Source organism: Centroberyx affinis, unplaced genomic scaffold (genome assembly GCF_046629955.1).
Source record: "Centroberyx affinis isolate AG114_WGS23_722 - 3 ecotype Tasmania unplaced genomic scaffold, CSIRO-AGI_Caff_v1 ptg001249l_1, whole genome shotgun sequence".
NCBI lineage: Eukaryota > Metazoa > Chordata > Actinopteri > Beryciformes > Berycidae > Centroberyx > Centroberyx affinis.
In genome coordinates this window covers 49063-73520 of record NW_027279760.1, presented here as the reverse complement: position 1 = coordinate 73520, position 24458 = coordinate 49063, and the positions used below count along the sequence as shown (strand labels likewise).

General features: G+C 45.2%; 1 protein-coding gene across 1 annotated transcript; it reads right to left on the bottom strand.

The window, feature by feature from the left end:
- Positions 1-948: 948 nt before the first annotated feature.
- ptpn23a (protein tyrosine phosphatase, non-receptor type 23, a) lies at positions 949-22420 on the bottom strand. Its single transcript, XM_071524923.1, has 24 exons — positions 22205-22420; positions 19395-19469; positions 17421-17548; positions 16684-16760; positions 15957-16006; positions 15726-15857; positions 15513-15593; positions 14759-14890; positions 14470-14517; positions 13860-13916; positions 13685-13743; positions 13488-13567; positions 12544-12658; positions 12245-12310; positions 11768-11913; positions 10835-11164; positions 9750-9904; positions 8761-9092; positions 5853-8424; positions 5171-5355; positions 4361-4465; positions 3697-3835; positions 2742-2855; positions 949-2366 (listed from the first exon to the last, which is right to left on the bottom strand). The coding sequence occupies exons 1-24, from the start codon at positions 22286-22288 to the stop codon at positions 1746-1748; spliced, it is 5883 nt and encodes a 1960-aa protein (XP_071381024.1). The 5' UTR covers positions 22289-22420; the 3' UTR covers positions 949-1745.
- Positions 22421-24458: the final 2038 nt, after the last annotated feature.

Genomic DNA, 24458 nt, shown 5'->3' with positions numbered 1-24458 from the left:
ATCCCACAGAAACCAGAGCTGCAAACCTCCTGGCATTGTAACTGTTCTAATTTATTAGCTTTGTTTGTTTTGTTTTTTTGTTGTTAGTAGGCGAGAAAGCTTTAGAAACAGAGGAAAATGTGTAGCTTTATTAGATTTTTTTTTTTTTTTTTTTACTATTTTCTGGCAATGTGAATTTGATTTGTGTTCTGGAGGGAAAGGGTGGGGTGGTGTGGGAGTAGTAGGCAAACTGAATCTTGGCCTCTTAGGAATGTTGTAATGCATCACATATGGACTTATCCACGTAACAATCAATATCCACACAGTGCTGCCTTTGTCAGGTAATGAATACGGTTCTGCCCCAATACTCAAACAAAACGCTGACTCATTTCTGCCCTGAAGATAAAGGTCTACTAACCGCAATCCATCGTTAACTTCAAACACGTTTTATGTCCCAACTGCTATCATTCATCCAGCTGTCACTAAACCATATCAAGAGTTTGTGGAAAAGAGCTGGGATGCAGCTTCTACATCCTTCTGTCCTCTCAGAGGGGAGTCGGGGCAGAGGAACGGGACGATGTTCATGGCTGCCTCCCCACAAGAACAGAAAAACAATCAGATTTTTAACTCCCGCGGTCCGCGTCTGATCCGTTTCTCGCTGTTTAGACAGCTGTGAGAAAATCAGAGCTGTGCTGCGAAGAGTTAAAAACCAGATTTCTTTCCGTTCCTGTGGAGATGCAGTCTGAGCTCCTCTCCCCCTCCAGCCTCCTCTCTTCATCGGCTGGCTACAAGGTACGCAGGCTGTAGTGGAGGCAACTAATGTTATTTACTATTTTGTAACACAGGCGCAAAACTTTGTACTAATTTTCAAATAAAGAGGCTTTGATACCACAGCAGGTTGTGTCTACTGGGTTTATTTTATATCTTTCTAATGTGTAATACGCCTTAAGAAAGACAGACAGCTGGAATAGTCTAATTTTATTTAAGATATTTACAGTGTTACAGACAAGAAAGAAAAATAATCAACTTGTTAAAACGTGCTGATTTGTATTCTGCTCTGTGTTACTATAATGATATACGTACTGTAGATCAAGGTGGGATGGGGGGGGGTAGGGTCCTTAGTTAGCTCCGCCCAGCTCCTCCAAGCTCCGCCTCCAGCCTTTGGCCTGTGTCTGCATGCGTCACCTTTTAGTGCAATCCAGTCTTCCAGTCGTTAAAATCATCGCAGACCGTCGGCCCGGGAGCAGCCACCGCCGGCACGGACACCGCCACAGCCTGGTGTTGCCAGGACGACCGCCTGTGAAAGGGCTACGACGGCAGAGTGCATGCTGGGATTGTGATGCTGAGGTGGCCGGATCCGGGGGCGGGAAGTGCAGAACAGATTCCATCCATCACAGACAGAGAAAGAAAGCAGCAAAAAGCGACAGAGGGAATAAACGGATACAGTCAGACGAGTGCACAGTGATTTGGTCCCAGAAGCGCAGGCCACCAGTGATGAAGGGGGAGTGTGTGTGTGTGTGTGAGAGAGATCGCGCCCCTAAAGCATTAGAAATGCGCCCAACTCCAACCCAAATACCGACCATCTGCCACCAGGCACGTCTTGGTAATCAACACCACTAAAACGTCTCTGCCGCTCCCGTCGCTCCCAGGATTCAGTGTTTTTTTAATTCTTTAAAGTAGGATTAGAAAGTGCTACAGGCCTTCGCTGAGGGCTGAAGGGCTGGTTTGACGCCGGGCGATAAAGTGAGAGAACGGAGAGAAGGGTCTCAGCTCTTGTTGAGGCTCCACAGGGGGTCCAGGCTGCTGAGCGGGTCGTCCCCTCCCTCCTCCCGGGGCCCCTGCAGGCCCTGGCCCTCCGCCGGCTGCAGGAAGCTCTGCTTGGTCACCCGCTGCTTGCCCCGCCCCCCGCCCTCCATGGAGAAGGCCTCGGGCGTCAGGGAGGCCAGCAGCTCCAGGGAGGACGGGGCGGGGCCAGAGGAGGCGGGGGGAGGAGGAGGGCTGACGCTGGGCGCCACCTCCGGGACCGGGTGGTGGTTGGCCGCCGGGGGCGAGGAGGGCGAGGCGGAGTCCACGCCGTTGGGCGGCGGAGAGTGGACCTTCACGGGGGACGAGGAGGGGGAGGAGAGAGGCGGGCTGAAGGAGGAGGGGGGCTGGGTGTCCGCGGGGGGGGAGGGGGCCCGGGGCGGCTGGAGGTCGCCCAGCAGCGACGGGTCGGGCGGAGCGGCGAAGGCCTGCTCCTCCGGGCCGCAGGGGGCGGCGCCGTCCATGGCCGGGTCGGTGGCGCTCGGGGGCCGGATGCTCAGCTTGGCGATGGTGGCCTGGATGGAGCTGATGGGCATGTCCCCGCCCAGGACAATGTCCTGCTGAGACTCCTGTCTGGAGTACGGCTGCAGGGGGGGAAACAGAGAGGCTCAGAAAACAGGACAAACACACAGGAAAGACAAACTGCACTCTGCTCTACTGATGGTGAAGAAGTACCTCATCTGACCAGAACTCACAGAATCCCTTTTTAAGAATCAGGCATGCATGAGGTAAACAAATAAAAACATTAGAGCTCAGCCGAAAATGACCAACAGACAGAGTGGAGCTACCAGGGAAGAGATGAGATCCAGGGTCTAGACTTTTACAACAGGGAGAGCGACACTAACACTCTATGGCAGGAAACCAAGTCTTTCATCTACTGGGCACAGTAGCTGGTAAATCCCAAAATCCACCAGCCACTTTCACTATTTTACAAGATAGTGCACCAGACTAAATCGAACCTTGGCGGCTGCAGAGTTCGTGTTCTTGCTGCAGGTGGCGGTAGTGATGCCGTGACGCTGCAGGACCTGCTCAGCGTGCTTCAACACCGCCTCATAGCAGAACTTCAGGTGGAGCTGCAGACACAGACAGAGAGACAGACACAGACAGAAACATGTTGGTATAAAGGCTTGTAAGCTTGTTATTATTTGTGTCACTGCATGTGGTGACTGGCAGGAAGTCTTCAAACTGTCTCCTAAACAGCAGTGAGTGAGCGCTCCGTCCAGAGAAACCTGGACTCAACAACGATGGCTGGGCCTTTTCACCCCCCACCAGAAATTCAGGTCCGCAGAGCAAGGTTATTATAGTTTTGCATTTTTCATTAGTTTTTATTTTTATTTCGTTTTGACTTTTTGTTTTCAATTTCAGTTTAGTTTTAATTCGTTTTTAAAGCAGGTTTGCTAGTTTAGTTTATATTTTTTGAAAATGCTTAGTTTTAGTTTAGTTTATATTAGTTTCAGTGTTAGTTTTAGTCTTTTTTTGTAATATGGGGTATTTGTCAGGGGCAAGATTCAAAAATTCAAAATACTAGGCTTATGTATGTCATAAATTGACAAAGACCAAAACTAAAGACATTTTTCTCTATAATTTTAGTGTACTTTAGTTAGTTTTGTAAACACACAATACAGTTTCAGTTATCGTTTTTTTTGTAAAGCCTCGTTTTTATTTTTATTTCAGTTGACAAAAATGTTTTTTCACACCTAGTTTTCGTTATTTCGTTAGTTTTTGTTGACGATAAAAACCTTGGTGCATAGTGTGCAGTTTACTGACATCACATTATGAGGTCCTGCCATTTGGAGCCGCCAATATGTAAAATTGCCTAGTGCAACTTTAAAGTTGTCAAATGAATCATATATTAACCCCCAAATACCACTAACATTTAACCATTCATATACTTTGTATGTATGTGTGTCTGACCTTCTCCTGCAGCATGTTCTTCCTCTGTTGTCTCATCTTCTTCACCAGCAGAGGAAGGTCTGGGATCCCATTTCCTGCCTCCAGCTCCTGCAGTGCAGCGTACAGCAGACAGAAGGCACCGGTGCGTCCCACTCCCGAGCTGAGACACACAGTGTACCGGTTGATTAACACACTCGTGTTAATATGATAACACATGTTAAAATAGCTGGATATGAAAAAACACTTGTGGATGCCATACTGATTTTTGAGGCATCAAAAAGGTAATGAACGACATTAGAAATCTACTTAATCTTCTTCATTTTAGGCATTTGTACTGAGGAAATTAACCTGGTGAAAAGTTTATGGCAACTGTCACTCTCTCAAATAATTTACCCAATTACATAATAAACTTTGCTTTTATTCAACAAAAAAAAAGGTATCAAGTTTATTTAAGTATTGTTTTACAGCCAGTATTAAATTTGAAGCTTGGTATAATATACCTCCAATTACTGATGTGTTGACACTGGAGTTATGGTATTATGGTATTAAATGGAAAATACAAGCTTTTATGAAGAAGTGGGAAAGACCACTGGAATTGGTGGGTTTAAGACCAGGTGGGATTCCCATCCTGAATGTAGGCCTGCATATCTAACAGTGTGACACTCAAACACACTCACACACCCACCTGCAGTGCACCACGACAGGTGTGTGTAAGGGTCTCTGGTGGAGGTAGTGTCCATGAACCTCCTGGATGAAGCGCAGCAGGTTGCTCTTACTGTCAGGAAGACCACTGCTCAGAAATACAGAGACAACCAGGTTAGACTGAAACAGACTGAAATCCCTACAGCAGATTCTAGAGGAACAGGTGAAGGTAAACTGGAAAGGAACGACAGAATAATTATATACAAAGAATGAAAATATCGCAGTTGATCAGTTACTCTGTTGGGGAGTGTGTCACTTTCAAACCAGGACTGGGAAAAATACTATTTGGAAGCACTTGATATGGTTTGGTTTAGCCTACTTTTTTTTTTTTGTTTTATTATCTTTTGGTGTATTTTATCATAATAATTGTATTTACTGTTTGCTCATTGCCTTTTTTCTAATTGTATGTAAAGTGCTTTGTAACTTGTTTTGAAAAGCGCTATATAAATAAAGGTATTATTATTATTATTACATGGAAGCTAGATGGATGGGGTTTTACCACATAGATCAATGCAATGAACTTAAGTTTAGATTATCACAGGAAAGTATATGAGAGTCAAATTAATATACATTCCAGCTCTGACTGAATGGAACTTTTTTTTTTAATCCCAGTGAGGTAAATCATACTCATCTGGTACTCCAAGCAGGTAAAAATACCCACTAACAATTATTTGCAAATAATACTAACAAATACTATTTACAAATACTATGACTCAAGTCTGTTTCAAACCAGGAAGAGATCAATATTATCTTGATGCTTAGTACAGCTTGAAGTACTAAGTTAATGACTCACAGCTCCGGCCAGGAGGTGAACTGGAGATGGACAACGGTGCGTTTCAGGCTTTGGTCGCGGTACTGCAGGCTGATCATGCGCTCCACGTGGGTGGGCGTGGTCTTCTGCGTGGTCAGGCTGAGCGTGATTGGTCCCTGAGAGAGCTGCTGGCCGCGTTCCGTCGGGAAGTAGCGCAGAACCTTTCCCTGGGAGAGATCGAGAAGAGCGTTAAACAAACAGGGAATCATGGGAGAAAAAAACTGAAAATGAGGAATTGATATTTGGGTATCAACAGGAGTTGAATATTCTGAATTCTGAAATATTCTGAAATCTAAATATAAATTAACAAAAATCTAATTCAAATAAAATAAAATAAAAAATATAAAACCCCAAAATCATCCCATCCTTCAAGAATAAAACAACTAAACTAAAGATTCAGAGGTGATATACACATATCACCTGCAGGAAATATCCAGGAAACTTCTTTTTTTTTCAAATGGTTTATTCAAATCAAAATCTTGACGTGAAAGGTGAAACGCTCTTTTGGGTTCTTCTTTGTCTCACCTGCACAAATGTATGGTTTTACAATTTGTATCTTATTATTTCTATGTTTCCATTTACCCTCTTATGTTACGCTTATGTTCATTTTCATGTTTTTATCACTTCCATGTTTTAGCACCATGCAAACTAAACTAGACAATACCTTCTCCAGCTCCTGCTCTGACACCAGCATGACGACCAGCGACACCTTCTGCTCGTACACCATCAGCCAGAAGTCAGCCGCCGTGCCGGTGAGCGGAGCCTGGGTGGCGATGAGGCGCGGGCAGTACGGCGACAGCTCCTCCACATAGCTCGCGTTGATGTAGTCGTCTTTGCCCGAGCGCAGCACCACGCGGTTGACGTCGTAGGGCATGACGTCCTGGTGACGGTTCTTCATGGTGTAGCAGCGGGCGATAGCGATGGAGAGTTGGCGGGCGTCCTTCTCCTGCTGATCCTGGAGCTCCTTCCAGCGGGCGTCCAGCACCGACAGGCCGCCCTCGTTCTCCGAGGGGTGCTCCAGGGATTCTACCTGGGCCCGGTAACGTTCCAGTTCTCCGTGGAGGCGGGCGACTCGTTCGGGGGCTTGGTACGGGTCGCCCTGGATCAGGAGAACCCCCTGCGAGTTCTTCTTACGGCGCTCCCCGTCCTGGGGGTCGGCTTTGGTGGGTTGGAGGACGTTGGTGGGGGCCTTGGGGCCTCCGGGCTGGCTCTCCGGGCTCGAAGAGAGGAGGTCGTCTGTGCTGGAGTTCTGCCGCTGGAACAGGGAGGTGGAGGAAGAGACGGCAGAGGGAGAGGGGAGAGGAGGGGGAGCTGCGCCTCCAGGGGTGGGAGCTGGGGCGGGTCGCTGCTGGGCGGTCAGACCCAGAGAGGAAGGGCCTGGAGAGGGAGAGGGGGAGGGGGAAGGCGAGGGGGAGGGAGGGACAGCATTGGGTGGTTGGGCCACTGGAGGACCTCCAGGTGAAGGCTGGATCATGTGCTGAGCAGGGGGAACCTGTGGACCATGAGGGCCCAGGGCAGTGGGCTGCTGTGGGGCACCTGGAGGTACGTTAGCCCCTGGGGCTGCAGGGTACATGGTGGAGGGTGGAGGAGGCTGTGGATGGGTCATGGGAAGAGGAGCCTGAGGTTGTTGGGGGGCCGCGGGCTGTGGGGCCAGGGGCTGCTGAGGCATCATTGGAGCCCCTCCGGGGTAGCATACTGCCCCGGAGTGAGGGGGCGGAGCCTGGGGTTGGCTGGGCATCCGCATGGGCTGCTGGGGCATGTGTGGCATAGGGGGCTGTCCAGGGTGGGGGTGGTGCTGCGGTGGCAGGGCATTGGGGGGCATCTGGGGCATGGGGCCCCTTGGCAGGTGGGCCTGAGGGCCAGGGGCCATATGTTGTGAGACAGGAGGCATCTGTGGGTGTCGGGGAGGAGGAATGGCCTGGCTGGTTGGGGGCATGTAATTCTGTGAGACTGGAGGCATTGGCTGACTTGTGGGGGGCATCTGTGCTCTGGGACCAGGTGGCATCTGCATCTGCTGATGTGGGTGGGGGGGCATCTGCTGGGCATTGGGATGCATTGGAATTTGTTGCTGTTGCGGCAACATGTGTTGGTGAGGGAGCCCAGGGGGCATCTGTTGGTTGGCAGGGTGCATGTAGGGCTGGGATGCGGGGGGCAGGGGATGAGAAGTGGGGGGCATTTGAGGGTGAGCAGCGTGAGGAGGCATCTGGCCCTGAGGTGGCCTCTGCATGGAGCCCATCATCTGAGGGTGCTGCTGGGGTACGAAGCCCTGCGGAGGCTGGTAGCCCTGTGGTATCTGAGGCTGGGGCTGGTAGCCATGTTGTTGATGTGGCTGGGGCTGACCAGGGAATGTCTGCTGGTACTGGGGGGGCATGCCTGGTCTCTGCTGTGGGGGTATATACCCATGTGGGTAGCCTTGCTGGGCCTGCATAGGAGGGCGAGGGCCAGGAATAGGTCTAGGACCAGCCTGGTAGCCCTGAGGCAGCGGCTGCCCAGGCGGCTGGGGGTACTGCTGCTGCTGCTGCTGGGGTGGAGGGGCTTGTGGTGGAGGGGCTGGGCCTCGCATCCCTGGTTGGGGCATGAACTGGGGGTAAGCACCCATCTGTGGGGGCATGGTATAGCCGGTGGAGGCTGCAGGTGGCACGGGGTGGCGCGGGGTCGGGGCGTAGCTGGGGATCGGGGTCTGGATACTATCCACAGTGGTGGTGGAGGGCCGGACTGGAGCAGGGGCCACAGGACCGGGCTGGGGGGCTTGAGGAGGGGGTGGCCCATACCCTGACACAGCCGCCTGGGGTGGCATTTGTGGAGGCATCTGGGGTGGCATCTGAGGGTGGGGTCCGCGTGGCAGGGGCCCCTGTGTCCCCAGAGGCCCAGAAGTAGGAAACTGAGCGATGCGTGCCAGGAGCTCCGGTGGGGGCAGGTTGGCAGGGAAGCGAGGCAGACCGGCAGCCGGAGCACCGGGCCAGGGCAGAGAGGTGCTGCCGCCCAGGTTGGCACCAGGGGGGAGGAAGGCCTCGGGGCCGGGCAGGCGAGGCGCTGCGGTGGGGAGGGAGGGGATGTCCGGCGGGAGGCTGCGGAGCTCCTCTGGAAGGTCCCCACCCAGGGCCAGGATGGCTGCACTCAGCTGGGCCAACTCCGGGTCCTCCAGGCTAGAGCAGGCCGAGTCGGCGTCCGAACCCTTCGGCTGCAGGGAGGGCTTGGCTGCAGTGGGCCGAGCTGGAGGCTTCTTCTGGGTCTCTCTGAGCAGGAGGAACAACAGAGGTCAGAGGTCCAACATGAAAATGAGGGATTAGAGTATGATTTTTTCCATTAGTATAGGGGTCAAGAGTCAGAGAAAGTCAGAGAAAAATTGAGAATTTGTCTCTCTTCTCATGAGGCCAACATTTCTCATTTATTCACTGTCCATCTCAAGCTACAAAAAAAGCTACTCTTGGAAAGTTCCAGACCGTACTATTTTACTTCATTTTTCACAAACACTGTACATGTAAACATAAAATACAAGGAAAACTCATATTTAGCTGTCACAAACAGACATTCCTTGTATTAAAAACTCAGTCTATCAATGTCCTCCTAACCTGTCCAGGACGGTCTTCCTCTCCTCTGCTCTGGTCTGACAGAGTGTCTTGGCTTTCTCCAGCAGGCGTGACGCCTTGGCCTCCAGGTCGTCGTAGAACTCCTTCCCCTCCTGCGACTTCTTCATCAGGTCCTCGTAGGCCTCGTAGGAGGAGACCAGCGTCTGGACGGTGCTGTTCCACTGCTGCTCCGTCTGGCTCAGGCCCTTGCGGACCGAGGCGTACTGGACGTTGGCCTCGGTCAGGGCCTTCAGGATGTTCTCCTGGGCCGCCAGGTTCTGGTCGATGTACACCTTCACCTGCTCGTACTTCTTCAGCTGCTCCTCAAACAAACGCTGCGGAGGACACGGGTTGGTTAGAGGACACGTTTCGCTTGTCGATTTGTGCATTAAGACCGAGCCGAAAAGACAATGGCACTCGAAAAGGAATTAAAAGAAAAAATCCACCATAAAACACAGGGCCCAGAAATGCAAAATGCATGTTTTTAACAGACTATTTATGACTGAACATAGATAACCAAAGTTCTTAAACTATAAATGGGCAGAATAAGAAAAAGGACACCAGGAAATTAAATGTTTAGAAACATCATGTCCAACTATGTAAATTACAAATAAAACTGCATTACATGGTGAAAAATGAAGAGCTCCATTTACTGTATTTAAGATATATTTTAATAATTTAAGGCTTAAATTTTGATAATTTATGACTTTTTAACAACTTGCAGACACCCTGTATATTGTTAATGGAGTTCAGTTGTGGTATTTCTAAGATACAACATTTAGCAAATTTATTGTTTAAGCCTTGTTTAATGCTAACTCATTATATAGACGACGCTGATACTAACTTTAAGAGTGCAATAGACAGATTCTGTCTATTGCACTCTTGTGACAAGCTGAAAGCATGGAGGGCTCATTTTAATTCTGCAGATGCTTCTTTTCAACATTTCTCTCTAGGGCTCTTTCTGTTTTTCTGACATTATGAGCGGCCCATACCTTCATGTCGGCCCGCTCGGTGGTGACGAGGGCGGAGGTGATGTCGTCCTGCTGGATGAGGTCGCGGAGCTGCTTCTCCAGAGAGCCCCGCTGCTCCCGCATCTCCTGAACCTTCCCCAGGATCCGCTTCATACACTGCAGCCCCGCCACCTCCTCTGCACACACACACGCACACACACACACACACACACTATGCATTACACTTACAACTCATATGAGAATAACAATCCATGAAGAGTATTGATAATCAGTGATACATTCAGTTTATATCTACATGACAACACACTAAAATTTTAACAAAAGGGCCTCTAACACCTAAAAAAATGTTTAGGGACCAGCTCAAATTATTTTCAGATTTCACACCGAACATTTTGACCTATATTTAACACTTGATTTCCTTTTCCTTACCTATTCACTTTCTGCGTTGCCTGTCTATTTGTAGACCTTGTATCCCTGTTTGTGCACTAAATGTGAGTCTTTCAGTTCCGAATCTTTTCATAATGTGCATTTAAATTTTGATATTTAAAAAAGGTAACATGTTTTCACACATTGTCAGGCCAAGTATAAAAAAGCAAAATCAGAGAAAAGAATTTAAAGAAAATTTGAGATAACAAAGTAACATACAAGGTACAGCACTTTGATAGGCAAAATCCAAATTTCCATCATATGCTCATGATCATTAGAACTGCAGTAGCACATGTGGACATTTTCCAGTTATGACAGACTACATACATATTATTCAGGATGCAAAGTAGCTGACACCACTTCATCTCCTCTTCATTTTAATATCTGCAACCTTTCCAGCTCTTAAACAAAAAAATATATAACAATATATTGTTGCTCTTCATCTTATCATACCACATTCATAAAAACTCAAGAACTGAGAATTCTTAAACTGTCACTGAGTAGATCTCCATGAGCTGGAAAACTCTCATTCTTTCAGTTAATTTAGGCAATATCATCTTACCAGCTGTAGCCCTGGTGAGGCTGCTGATACAGGGCAGGACAGTCAAAGGAAAGTTCTCAAATGTACACACGTTCAGTAAATGACACCAGCACAGCATCCTGCACACCCCCACCCTCACCTTCGCTGAGCTGCGGCCGGGGCAGGGCGTCCCTCAGGCTCTCCAGCGGCCCCCCCAGCAGGCGCAGGTTGCTGATGTGCAGGTTCATGGCGCGGTGGAGCTCGGTGTTGGTGAAGCTGGCCTTCTCGTGGGCCTCCATGTACTTCTCCAGGTCCCTGTGGATCTCGGCCAGGGCCTGGGCCTGGGCCTGGGCCTGCGCCGTGGGGTGAGCCTCGGCCGCCGCCGGGCCAGCCGCCTCCTGCAGGGCCCGCACCCCCGCCTCGTCCTCCTCCAGGACGTCCCTGATCTCCCTCAGAGACGCCTCCACGTCGGTGAAGACGCCCGACAGGACTGCACAGGCAGGAGAGGGAACAAGAGAGCCATTATTTATAGAGCAGTTTAACACACAGGACTGCCTCAAAGCGCCTTACAGAAAACATAAAAATCAATAAAAGAAGCATCATAAAAACAAGACACAGAACAAGAACATCGACAACAACACCAGCACAGGCCGCAGGAGAAGATGTGTGTGTATGTTTGTTTGTTGTATGCATCTTTGTGTGTATGGTTTAGGCAATCAGCTGGCACTCTTATCTAGAGCGTCGTAAAATGAGCACAACAGTAGAATAAGCTCTAGAAAATCAATAATTCATAAAATGCAAAATGCAGAGAGACAACAGGCATACTTTATGACTGATGACTGTAACAGAAAACCTCACAACATCTTTCCAAGTGCATCAATCAGCAAGTCTCTGCATCACCAGAACATATTCATCCTTCGAGTATTGTGACACTGTGGTGGAAGCCAAGGTGTGAGGCATTACCTGCCTCTTCCTTTGCACTCCGACACCAAAACACAGTCTCACTAGAAGAGTTTGTAGTGCATCTATTTATTTCTGCATACACCTGTGTGTACATGTGTGTGTGTATGTGTGTGTGTCCCTTGCCACTGACCCTGCATGGACTGGATGAGGCTCTTGACGGTGTCGGGCCGGACGCTGAGAGCGGCACACTTCTCCATCAGGACGGTGGGAATGTGGCTGTACATGTCCAGGTTGTCCACCGACTCCGGCTCCAAGCCCAGAGAGTCCATGAACTGCCTGCAGGAGGAGACAGGACCAGTTAAAACCAGGACCAGCCACACCAGGGAAAAACCATCCCTATCAGGACCGGACCGTTGATTTTTGATATCAATGTTGATTTCTAGATATGGAATGGCATTGAATGGTATCAAAAAGCTTCAAAATGTTTGTTTATTAATATTTTGATAAAGGAAATCAATTGAGCATGGTGTGATTCTGTGTAGATTTGTAGAGAATACAAAATATAATTGAATTGATTTGTTTGTTTCTTATGCATGGGACAGGTCCATAATCTGCACTTGAGTATCAAGCCTTAGGCAAAGTTAGCAAACACACAATATCTACTCACTCTAGTGTCTCGTTCTTGCCGTCAATCTTGGCCATGATGTCCCTCAGCAGCTTGGCCTTCTCCTCACTGCAAAAACAGAGACCCAGCCATTAGCACAGACATATTTGACTTATATTTATGCAGGGTAGGCTGACTGAACACACAGCTCTTTTTCAGCATTACCCTCCTTCACACTCATACATTTACACACATTCACACCTTGGACATGAGCAGCATAACCAATGTCTTTTACTGAGTAAATAAACTGAAGCCCACTCCTCTAGCCCCCAACAACCGTCTAATATGAACTTGTCATCTACCTGTACAGAGACGAAGCCTCGTGGGCAGCCATGGGTACCAGCTTGGCGAACAGGTCCGGTCCGGTGACACTGGGGTCGGTGGGGTTGACTGGCAGAGCCTTCACCAGCGGGGCACCTATGGGCGCAGAGCAGCTGCTTTTACTGGCATACTAACACATGAGCTTGTTTTCATAAATGGAAATAGATAGCTCAACAGAAGGGGAAGCCACAAATACTGACATACATAAGAAATAGATGCAGATGTTATTTGTGCCTATAGTGAAGCCTGAGGAAAATTTTCTCACAGCACTCATTGGTGGTATTTTGGATATGTGAGGCAAAAGCCTGTAGGCAGTTCCACCAATCACAAGTTAGCAATTAACACAGCTATCTGGATCCAAGATGGCAGCAGGGCAGTGCATTGAATTCTACTGCCTGATTTTAAAGCATTATATTATTTAAGACAACAAAATATAAAACCTCAAATAGGATCAAATCTATGTATTATAGCTGAATTTTAAAACATAGAACCAAGGTGATTAACTCACTAATTTCAGCTTTGACCAGCAGTAGTTTGCATTAGTGTGTGTTGGATCCGGCAATTACTGCAACATTTATTGAAAATTCAAATACAAAACCCTGGTTATAATCAGAGACTGGGCATGTATGGTCCAAGGAGCAAAAAATAACAAAATCAGAATCACTTTAATCACCAAGTACAATAAATGTGCAGGAATTTGTCTTGGTGACTCTGGCACAGAGACATATTTTTAACTTAAGAGTCTCATAGTAAACACTGACACACACAGTACAAAGACAACAGGACCTCAAACTGCATACGGACAGTGGAAGACACACAACAGACTGTAGGACTATTCATATCACTCTACATAAAAACATTCAACATGTTACAACTATATGCAAAATCTATAATCTATAATCGAATATACTGAAGCTTCTGTTACCTTTGACTGAGGCCAGAGTCTCCAAAGAAGGGATCGACTCATGATAGATGAAGTCATTGTCCTTCTTGGCAGAGTTAAACCTGTGGGTAAAAGTCAAAAGAGAAGACGTTTTAACATTTAAATCAAAAGGAAGAAGCCGTACCACATTACCAGCACAACTACATGAAAATGCCAAAACTGTTGCTCATTTTGCTCACTTTCCCCCGATCACGTCCATGCTGAACCTCAGGGCGTCTTGCACGCTGTCAGGTTGACCCTGGTTGTACCAAGACACACAGCAGAGATGTCAGTTCATAACAGAAGGGGAACACACACACACACACACACACAAGACATTATACACAAGTTGCTGGAGGGTAACTGCAGCTTTACCTTGGCCAGCTTGATGGCTTCATTGAGTTTGTCCAAGGAGCTCTGCAGGTAAGCCAGCTGTGGGAAGCAGAAAATCCAAATCCAGGTAAGAGACAGAAGGAAATAAAGGGGAGAGGGAGCGGTAAAATGTTGACAGAGGAGTGAGAAAGAAAAAGGAAATGACATGCTTACATTGCAGGCTTTTTGCTGATGCCGTTATTGAAAGAAACTTAGAATAAGTGTAAGGTGTCTGCGTTGAAACCACCTAGGCTGCGTTGTTAATCAAATCTTAAAACCTTTTGAAGCAGTCTGTATGAATTTCACTGTCTGATGAAGTCTGTTAGTGGATGACATTTACCTGCTGTCCATCAAAATTTTAACTAGTTTCAACTCTTTTGATGGACTGGGTTGTGATGTTTAATTCACGCACTGCGCTCTGTCAATGTCATCCCTCAACACCTAGGTCTCACTGAAATACATGGGATATTGTGCGTTTTTTGATGTATCACAAATGCTCATGTGAACGCCTCCCAACAGTAGAATAAGTTTAAATTTCTATTGGCAACACTGCAGTGGTGAATAGGAAGGAGCACAAGGGTCAAATATTCCTGTGCATGAAATTTGGTCCTACCCGCTCTCCATACTTCTGTTGCTCTTCAGCTTGTTTCCCCATATGGAGCTGTGGAGAGAAAAAAAGACTGAGACAAAGAAGGGATGTGTGTGTGTGTGTGTGTGTGTGTGTGTGTGTGTGTGTGTGTGTGCGCGTGTGTGAGCGTGTGTGTGCGTGTGTGTGCATCTGAATAGTCAAATTCCAACTTTTCCTATTTGCACACCACCTCTGCAACACACAGGGACATTCATACACACACAATGGCACACACACACTCTCACAGTCACTCCCTCTCTCCCACTGGACTCACATGTGCGATAGCAGCAAAGTAGTAGATCTTCATCTGGACCAGTTTCTTCCAGTCCTTCTGGATCTTTCCCAGCATGGAGGCGGTCTCAGAGTTCTCCAGGGCCCTGCAGGCCTCTTTGTAGTAATCCACCACCTGGAGCAGGACAGCAGCACTATGACGTACCAGTCTGAGTACTGTCTCTAACACACAGAGCAGTGTGATACAAAAGGTCATCTTGAAATCTTATATTTTAATAATAGTTGTGATCTTTCTCGCTTTCTCCTGTTGTTTTAACCTTATATCGGTGCATCACTTTAAAGAAAACTTTTCAAATGTTGTGGCAGACTATCAGAAAACAGACAGAATTATTGATGGATAGATGTCTGTCCGTTGGTTTGTTTTGGAACGTCAACATGGCAGCAAGGCAGAGGAACAGGAAAGTAAAGCTTTGCTCATAATGGAGCTACTTCATATGAAAAATAAGAAACAGACTACACAGTATAAATTAAATAAGAAACTAAAATCAGTCATAAGCCACCAGCCAAATGCTGGTACATTTTTGCCTGAGTCTGCAAACTTTGCCTACATATCGGCCATGTTGGTGGGTAACTAACTATCATTTGGAGGTTCTGTTCTACTCATAAAAATCATATTTAACTGATAAACTTTCTAAACCAGCAGGTACTGTGGCCAGTGAATGACAAAGTGAGTTGCTGGCCTGTAAAAAGACATGACATATTTTGAAATACATGATATTTGATGGTAAAAAGTTGACCTGAGCGCTGATGCGGGCAACCAGGAAACTCTTCCTGTTGTCCAACATGGACTTCTCCAGAAGACACTCCTGAGCCTGGCCCTGGGACAGAGACAGGGTGATGAGACATGAAACATTTGTGTGTGTGTAAATGAGTGTGTGTGTGTGTGTGTGTGTGTGTGTGTGTGTGTGTGTGTGTGTGTGTGTGTGTGTGTGTGTGTGTGTGTTAGCTACCAGCATAAGGTTGATGTTGAGGTTAAGGATCTGGTGACTCATGTCCACGCTGAAGTTGTGGCTGAAGTGGTCCCTCAGGTAGGAGAAAGCCCCCGCCGAGCACTGGAAGTGGGTGCAGGACACCTTCATCCCCTGGACAGAGAGAAAATGGTAAGTGGTACTGTGTGTGTGTGTGTGTGTGTGTGTGTGTGTATGTGTGTGTGTGTGTGTGTGTGTGTGTGTGCATCTTACCTCCTCAGATACCCTGTTATCCATGGCTCCCAACATGGAGTGGAGGGCCCCTAAAGAGAATCAACAGGTAGTTTCAGTTAGACTTGCAGATTTGGCTTGTTTAACATTCAGGAGGGCCAACGGGTGAAATACTGACCAGACACAGGGTGACTGTATGTTCTGCAATTTTCTGTAGCCCTACAGAGTTTTGACATGGAGTCAGGTCTCAGTTTGTTAAAGATTACTTCAAGACATTTTTTCTTTATGAGATAATAAAGTTAAGGGGAACAGGAAAGCTGGTTGGAGCAGGCAGAGTGGGTGACATGCAGCAAAAAACACCAGGCATTTGAGAAGTGACCACTGCTGCTTACAAAATGACTACTGACACAAAAGTAAAACTTACTGTGGAAAAAGTAAAAGTCATTATGGAGAAGCATATAAGTTAACAACTATTTTAGGGCTTTTGAGTTTCTTTTGAGTGATGAATTTCGGGTAACATTTTTTTTCTTACATTTTCTTTTCTTACTTCTTCTTTCAGAAATATATATAGTATGAATCTGTATGAATCCCTTTACTGAAACCAAGTCTAAAATAATTGGCGGTCAATGTCAGTTAGCAATTTAGGGTTTGAGCAACCAGTTTGGCAACAAGATGAGTCTGAGTCTCGGTCAGTTTAGCTGCTTTATCAGTGTCAGTTTAAATTAACTGTTAAAACAAGTCGAGTTCCACATGACGATCCACAACTCACCCAGATTGTAGAGGATGCAGGCTTGCTCATAGCTGATGTCATCATGGGTGACTGTTTTTCCAGAGAAGATCTCAGTCCTGAGAGGCAAAGATAATAGTAGCACATCAGATGGAGTGTAAAATATAGGGGGGTTTTGTAGGGTGTGTGAGTGTGTGTGTGTGTGTGAGTGTGTGTGTATGCAAACTGTGTGAGCACTCATGACACCTCATAACCCAGATACAATGAGTGGATTTGTATATACAAGTGAGCAGTGTCATCCCAAACTGAGATGTCCACGTTTGAAAAATCAGACAGCTACTAAGTAAAAGCAAAAAGAAAATAAAACTCACAGTGGTAAATCATTTAAGTTATTTGCTATCTTAAGGTATTTCCTTAGAGAAAACAACAACATTGAGTTATGTACGTTGGGTGTGTTCTTTTCTGAAACGGGCTATATGGCATTTTTTTCTGTAGCTGTGGTTGGAGAGGAATCGCCATCATATCGACAGCGGACAACATGTCTGGCTCATATTTGATATAATAAAAGGCCAATATTGGCAAACCAATATATCAGTCTAATCTTAGTATGTACATTAACATTTTAGGCAGTGAGCTGACAATCTTATTTAGAGCAAATTCCTAGATCAGAATACAATCAACCGATAATCAAGAGTGCAAAGGTATGCTTTGTACTGCTACCATTTATTTCTGTGTGTGTGTGTGTGTGTGTGTGTGTGTGTGTGTGTGTGTTGTCCTACCATGAGATGGGCACGGCAGCCTCCTGGCCCGGTCCCAGCGGTACGCGGCTCTGGAGGTAATGCAGCTGGCCAAAATACTTCCTCAGCGTGCTGCAGCCCTCAAAATCCCTCGTCACGTTCACCGCACTCTGCACACACACACACACACACACACACACACACACAGAAACACAGTGTTTCTTTTTCTATTTAATCAGCTGTGCTTTGCCACCACAGCAAGAGAATTACCAACTCTGCAAAAGAAGCAGTCAAATAAAAACTGGAATTTGCACAAACTTTCCTTGAAAACGTGAAGAAGTTTAGTCTTTATGTTTAGAATTGATGTTTTTCCATGATGAAGTTTCCAAAGAGTAGCTTTTTTAGTACTGTAATTTCCACCAGAACCATAACTGTGAGCCAAAAAGGGATAGATGTGCAACCAAAGTTAAGATTACTCCCAAACTAAGCATAAAATTACAGAGGAAACACTGTGAATATCAGCCGGCTATTAAACATAACTATCTGTTGAAGCAGTCAACAATAAGCTAAGAGAGAGGCTGATTCAACAACGTCTCTATAAAAAGGTTTAACAACACCCACCACTGGCTTTTGAAGCAGGGACATAAATTTCATTTCAACTTCCAACTTTTCACTCTGAGCAGCAAATAACACTGACATACTATGGGCAGCCACAATGCATCTCCATTTTCCCTCACTTCTTCAGCAAGACTGACACAAAATATATAAGTTTACATGAGAATAATATGCAGAGAGAGTGAGAATTATTCTGCCCAACAAAGGCAAGTAACTACTTGTTACTGTATGCGTTTCATACGTCAGAGGCCATATCCAGGGTTCAGATTTAATATCAACAAAAATTTGTCCAATAAATGCTACTAAATGATATACATTTGGGTTCCAAAAATACTTTTGTCGAGGCAAGAGATAAACTTTAAAGCCATTTTTCACAGTTCTACTACTCATTCAGTTACTGCTCTTTGGCTGTGTAGTGCAGAATTGGTCAATGTGAAATACAGTGAGACGGTTTTGAAGGACAAACATTAACCAAAACATGAAGCATGGCAGTCTGATTTGTTGTCAAAATGCCTTTAAATTCATGCATTAAATGGAATGTGAAACAACTAGACCAGCCAACCACAAGACGAGCCAATCACAAAGCTCGACTGTGCTTCAAATAAAACGAAGAGCCAGTAAAAACACAGAGTGTCTGAGCCTCCCCCCCAAAATCCACACCTATATTTCTGAAGGGAGTGAAGGTGTTGCATATTTAATGGATTACATCATCATTATGAAATGAAGCAAGGAAACCACAGTGGGGAAAAAAACACATTGGGATTCATGTTTACTATGTACTGTGATCTGATGTACTGCAACTACAACTATGTGTCTTGTATAGAAATCTAGTTAAATTCAGAGCTACATCTCAATACTGATCAGACCTAAACTCATCTACATTACATCTACACTTAGGCTTACACAACATCTCACCCACCAATTCCCAACCTCACCATCAGTCTCAACAACAGCAGGCTGAAACAACTATAAATTCATATTTTTTGAGTTACGTTCTCAGCAGTCATAACATGACAGTGAACAGAGTGCTTGGAAACACTTCCTGATCTTGTTTTTTTTCCTTTATTCAAATGGCACCCAGCAGCAGAAGTTGTGCGAGGATCAGGTAATGCCAACTTGTTTATAAGAGGGAGTCATTTAGAGTTTGGTTAATCGGCTTGACTAGCACCAATCCTCTCATATGATCAAACAGGAGTTGATGGTAGACAAATCCCCGAGCTAAATTTACATTCATATTTCATATTTTAGTCATCTGGCTGACGCTCTTATCCAGACGCTTCACTTCCTGCATCACCAACATAACAAGTAACCCAGACGAAGGCGTGGAAGGCTCCGCTGTGTCCCCCAGAACGATTTGTGAGAGCGGAGCAGTTAGTCACAGTTTCACACGATGCTGCCTACCTGCCGCAGCGTCTCCAGTTTCTTCAGCTGTTCGTTATAGTTGTCCGGATTCTCTCCATAGTTCTTCAAGATGAACTGGGGGATGAGGAGAGGAGAGGAGAGGAGACAGAAACAGCAGGTGAAGGAACTGTATTTTAATACAGCCTACATGAGGTCAGATTACAGGTCCAAAAAAAATGCTTTACCGCCAAGATGGGAAATCACCACTAGCGTCAAGCCAAATGCTGGGAAATTTTGACTGTGGATGCAGGGTTCCTATACATTTTCAATTAAAAAATTCCATACTTTTTCCGGACCTTGATTTGTTTTGAAGATTTTGTCTGGTGTTCAATATGATTTACGCAGATCGACATATTGCCCCTGCTAACTAGGTCATATCACTGTATAGCTAGATGAAGATTGTTCTTCACAGCAACAAATAGGCTATCAGAATATGTGAGATGATTGGCAGGGTTCCTACACGGTTTCCATTTTAAAATTCCGTATTTTTCCCAGACCCTATGTTCTTGACCGGATTTGCTTTTGGTCTGTATTTGATATAATGCATGCTGACAGCGGCTGGGTAATAAGAGCGTCCCTCTATCTGAACATTATTCTTCACATCAACAAAAACTGTGGACTCAAAGTGGGTCTACAACAACATAAAAGCTATAATTATGTGTGTATCGGACCTGACCCACAACATTTTCCATACTTTTCCAGACATTTTTTCAAATTCCCAAACTATTCAAGACCTGGAAATGATCAAATTCGTTTTTAATACTTTTCCAGACTTTCCAGACCTGCGTAGGAACCCTGTGGATAGTAAGCTTGTCCTCTCTACCAGTCACTTAGCCAGGTAACCAGCCATCATTTGGAAGTCCTATACTAAAGGTCTATTAGAAAAATCTAGCTGGCTGGTAAAACAGCCAAAGCAGCTGGTGGCTTTGGGATGTCAGCTACTGTGTTTCCTTTACTTTCCTGTCCTGCTTGCCACCAAAAAGAGATGCTTAGATGAAAAAAACAACTCCAGAGTAAAATTTTTTTGTTTAAGATGTTTGTTTTTTACAGCACAGTCATATTTAACATTATCTGACATGCAGGATATCAGTTCAGGAGAAAACAGTGCTATTAGCATTTCCGTTTCATTCAACTCTCTTTGACCCTTGGCTAATTAATCATTACACTAATCTTTGGTCCTAAGCAACGGCCATGACTTAGCCTCCTTCAGGCTGTGGACCTATCCCATCATGCCTCGCCAAGACTTTCACTGTCCCCATGAGCTGATCTAATGAGCATCGAGCTACTTAATGTCAGGTCATGAGGTAAACAACCCCACTGAATACTCAGACATACTCACTCTGCATGGCACTAGTACGTCTGTGTCCAATATAATGAAATTATGCCAGCCGGATGGTCACAAGGCCGGAAAGATGTACAATGACACAGCAACAAGACAGGCATTGTCCCGGTTCCCGATGTGTGCTGTTATCTCTTTTTCCCTTTGCACCACATTAAAATTAGCCCTGCTCTGTGGATTACATGTAAGCCAAATTTACTAGACGACTCCAACAATTCGGAAAAGGTCTTATGCAATAATCTGAGAGGTATGCATGCTTGGAAGGCAACATTAAACGGTCAGATTGTGCAATAGACATTTTACATTCTCTCCCATACAAAAAGATGAAAAGGGAACAGCATGTGTTGGAGCTGAACTACCACATTCCACTAAGACAACCAAACACAACAAATCTCTCACCAGCTGTCTCCTACATCCTTGCTTTTTATTTTTTTGATGACTTCTTTCATGCAACAGTGTAAAATGGATGGACTGACTTGCTTTGATGAAACAAAACAAACCTCACTTTAACCGACTCTCAATTGGGAGAAAATGCAACTGCTATATCTGATCAATAATTACTGATTTCGTCATTCCTTTGCGTCATATCTCACATTTCTAGTGTGGCTCACTGACTGTAGGCCAGTGGAGTATTCCAGATAGGAATAAGCCAAGAGGGCAAAGATCTGTCATTTTATCTCGATCAGGAAAAGGAGGTAGAAAATGGGGCAACGGAAAAAGATGACAATGAGCAAATCACATCAAGGATGTAAACGTCAGTCATACAAACTCAGTCACAACACTGGGATTACGTTAAAGTTGCACCAGTAAAACGCCTCAAAATGTGTAATCTATTTGTACTTAAGAATTAGACAGTCTGATTGCGAAAACCAATCTGAGGACTGTCATGGTCACGTCATGTCATGCCATGTCGTCACGTCATGATCGGATGACAAGAAAAGCTTTAACCATGCATTTGTAGTAACACTTTTGAAGTGTACTAGGGCTGTTGGCATAATAATTAGTCTTTGTTTTGGCAGTGAGCCGTGACTTCATAGCTTTCAATAACCAGAAAACCTGCTGTGGTCAGGTGCATGTGACAATGAGCTCACTGTTTATTAGTTTCATCTCAGCAGACTGACTGGGCCCGGCTGAGCTAGACTCATCATGTTAGGAAACTGTAGTCGCTGTTAGCAGTTATTCATATTTTCTGGGTACCGTTAGCCAGCTAATTATGAACTTCAACTTGACCAGCTAGCTTGTTTATTAGCAAGCAGCTACATGTTAGCGTTAGCAAACAAAGGCGGTGGTCAGGGAGGTTTGCCAGATTCTAGCTAGCTAGCCGAGCCCGAGCATTCTCGAACCCCCAACCGACTGTGATAGCTAGTTTGTCCGTTGGCTAGCTTGCTAATGAGGTTATCCAGTCATCCATAATCCCAGTCTGGTTGACTTCCGACCTCAGCCCTGTTGCTCCACTCCCCACCCAGCTCACCTGCCTGACGGACGGGCTGAACTGGAACTCCCCAGCCTCCTTCAGATCCAGCCAGATCATCGGCATGCGGGGGACCGCCTCCATCGCGGCCGACGGCGGATCGACACCGGACTGTCAGCCGTTACGATCTCAATATCACGTCGATAGTTTTGTGGACGTTAACGGTTTTAGCAGATATATCCCCCTAAACAACTGTGTCATGTACCCATTTACACTCCGACCGGAAGCTGGGACGGGAAATGACGTAACCTTCCGATCCGCATAGGCTTGTGGGAGATGTAGTTACTGATGTAGTTTGATTTGCTTTCCGGGAAGAGACTGTATTGAGCAGGGATGCAAGTGGGGAATGCAGATAAACCCACCTAAAAACGTATTCTTTTTTTTATTTGCTAAATAAAATGTACCCACCTGAGACACCGGGGGACATTTTAGGCTGATATAAAACTTAATGTCTAAAATTTACAATAAATATTTGATCTTCTCAAAAATTCACTGATATTCTACTCTTTTTTTTGTTTCCCTGGTGGATTATGTCATGTTTGTTTTTATGTGTTATCAATAAAAAGGCATTCGCAAATAATAACACTAAAATTGAGTAAATATTGTAGGTAATATCAAACTGATGTAAGTCTTATGAAGACAATGTCTTTTAAGGAAAATAAGCATTTTTTTTTTGTATATATTGGTGTTTTTTCTTTTGTCTCACGGTCATGGTTTACCCAGGTTTTTATTCACTACTACATCACTGGGGCCACATTGGTCCATCCCATTTAAAAATGCTCATGCAACCAGCAGATGACCTCCCTGTCTCCCCCTTGAGAAAGGAGGGTGGTGTTCCTCCAGCACTTCACCAGTCATTCTGTACTGGATGTATTTTACTTATGCGCAAATAAATAAAATATGCCAATAAATTAATAGATACAGAGTAGGAAGTCCCGTGATGCATCTTGCAGGAGGCCCAGAAGTCAAAGCAGCGACCTGACCAGCACCCTGTGCATGTAGCTGAGCAACATTTTTTCACTTGTGATTACTTTGCTGCCAATTAGCAACATATCAAACATGTCCTATGCTGCATTTAGGCTTTGTCAGTAAAATAAAATAAAAGGGAAAATTACCCATGCTTCTGACCTCATGCCTTATTGCTAGATGACTACTGTTGTTGCAAGCTTGTCCCACAAGATAATTGGAAATTAACCTCAACTTTTCCATTATTATTGTGCCACATATTTGTAATGGTTTGTTGACAAACTAGAAACAAGACGCTGATTTTAGTTAGCTATACAGTATTTCTTGTATAGTCTTAGGTAGCCCATTAATATTGTATTTATTCACATCTAGAATGCCAGCAATGATGACTTTGCGCCTGTGTGGCCAACAGTTTGATTCTTATGGCTTCTCACCAAGTGGGAGACATCATAGCTGTCAGAAATCCAGACATCTCAGACTATAAATTACGGTCGAGAGACTGACAGTAACAGTTTTTCTCTATAGGGTCAACATATGGCCAAGGTGCACCAGCTTCTTTCCCCTCGTCTCAACCTCAACCCTGTCATCTTCATCAGAAGTGGAAAGGAAGATGAAAAAGAAGAACAAAATGAGGAAGCAATGCAAGAAAAACAAAGAAATAAAGAATTCAATGCTATTTGTTCCTCGAAGGTTTATAATTTATTTTGAAATAAGAAGTATGTTAAATAAAGGTTTTAAGTTAAGGATGTAAGATTTGGTTTTTAATATGATACAAGGCATACAATGTACACTTAAGATTACAGCCGGCGTATCCTGTAGTTATCCTGTAACTAAATGTAACAAAGGGAGAACTAACTGTGCTTTAGATTACAGCCCGCACACCCTGTAGTTACCCTGCAAGTACATGTAACTAGGGGAGAACTACCACCGCATATATATAACTTACTCTGTAACTACAGAGAACAATGTGAGAACAGTTTGTTTCAATTTTACTTGCCTCAAACATGGAAGAACAAACTAAATTAACTGCACAGTTTGCTGTCAGAAGAGCATATTAACCATATATAGCCTATGCGTTGTGATTCATACGTTGTGTTTTATCTTGCTATATTTGTATTTATTTCCTGGGATGAAAGGAGGCCATGCACAGAGCTGAAAAAAGGTAAGCTGGCACCTTGAGGAGCCGTAATGCCGGTCGAACACAATTGTCAAGCATGTGCAGCAGCGGAGATGCTGCCGGCCCCTAAATAGTACAGAATTAGCAAAACAAAACATTTTCCCACCAAAC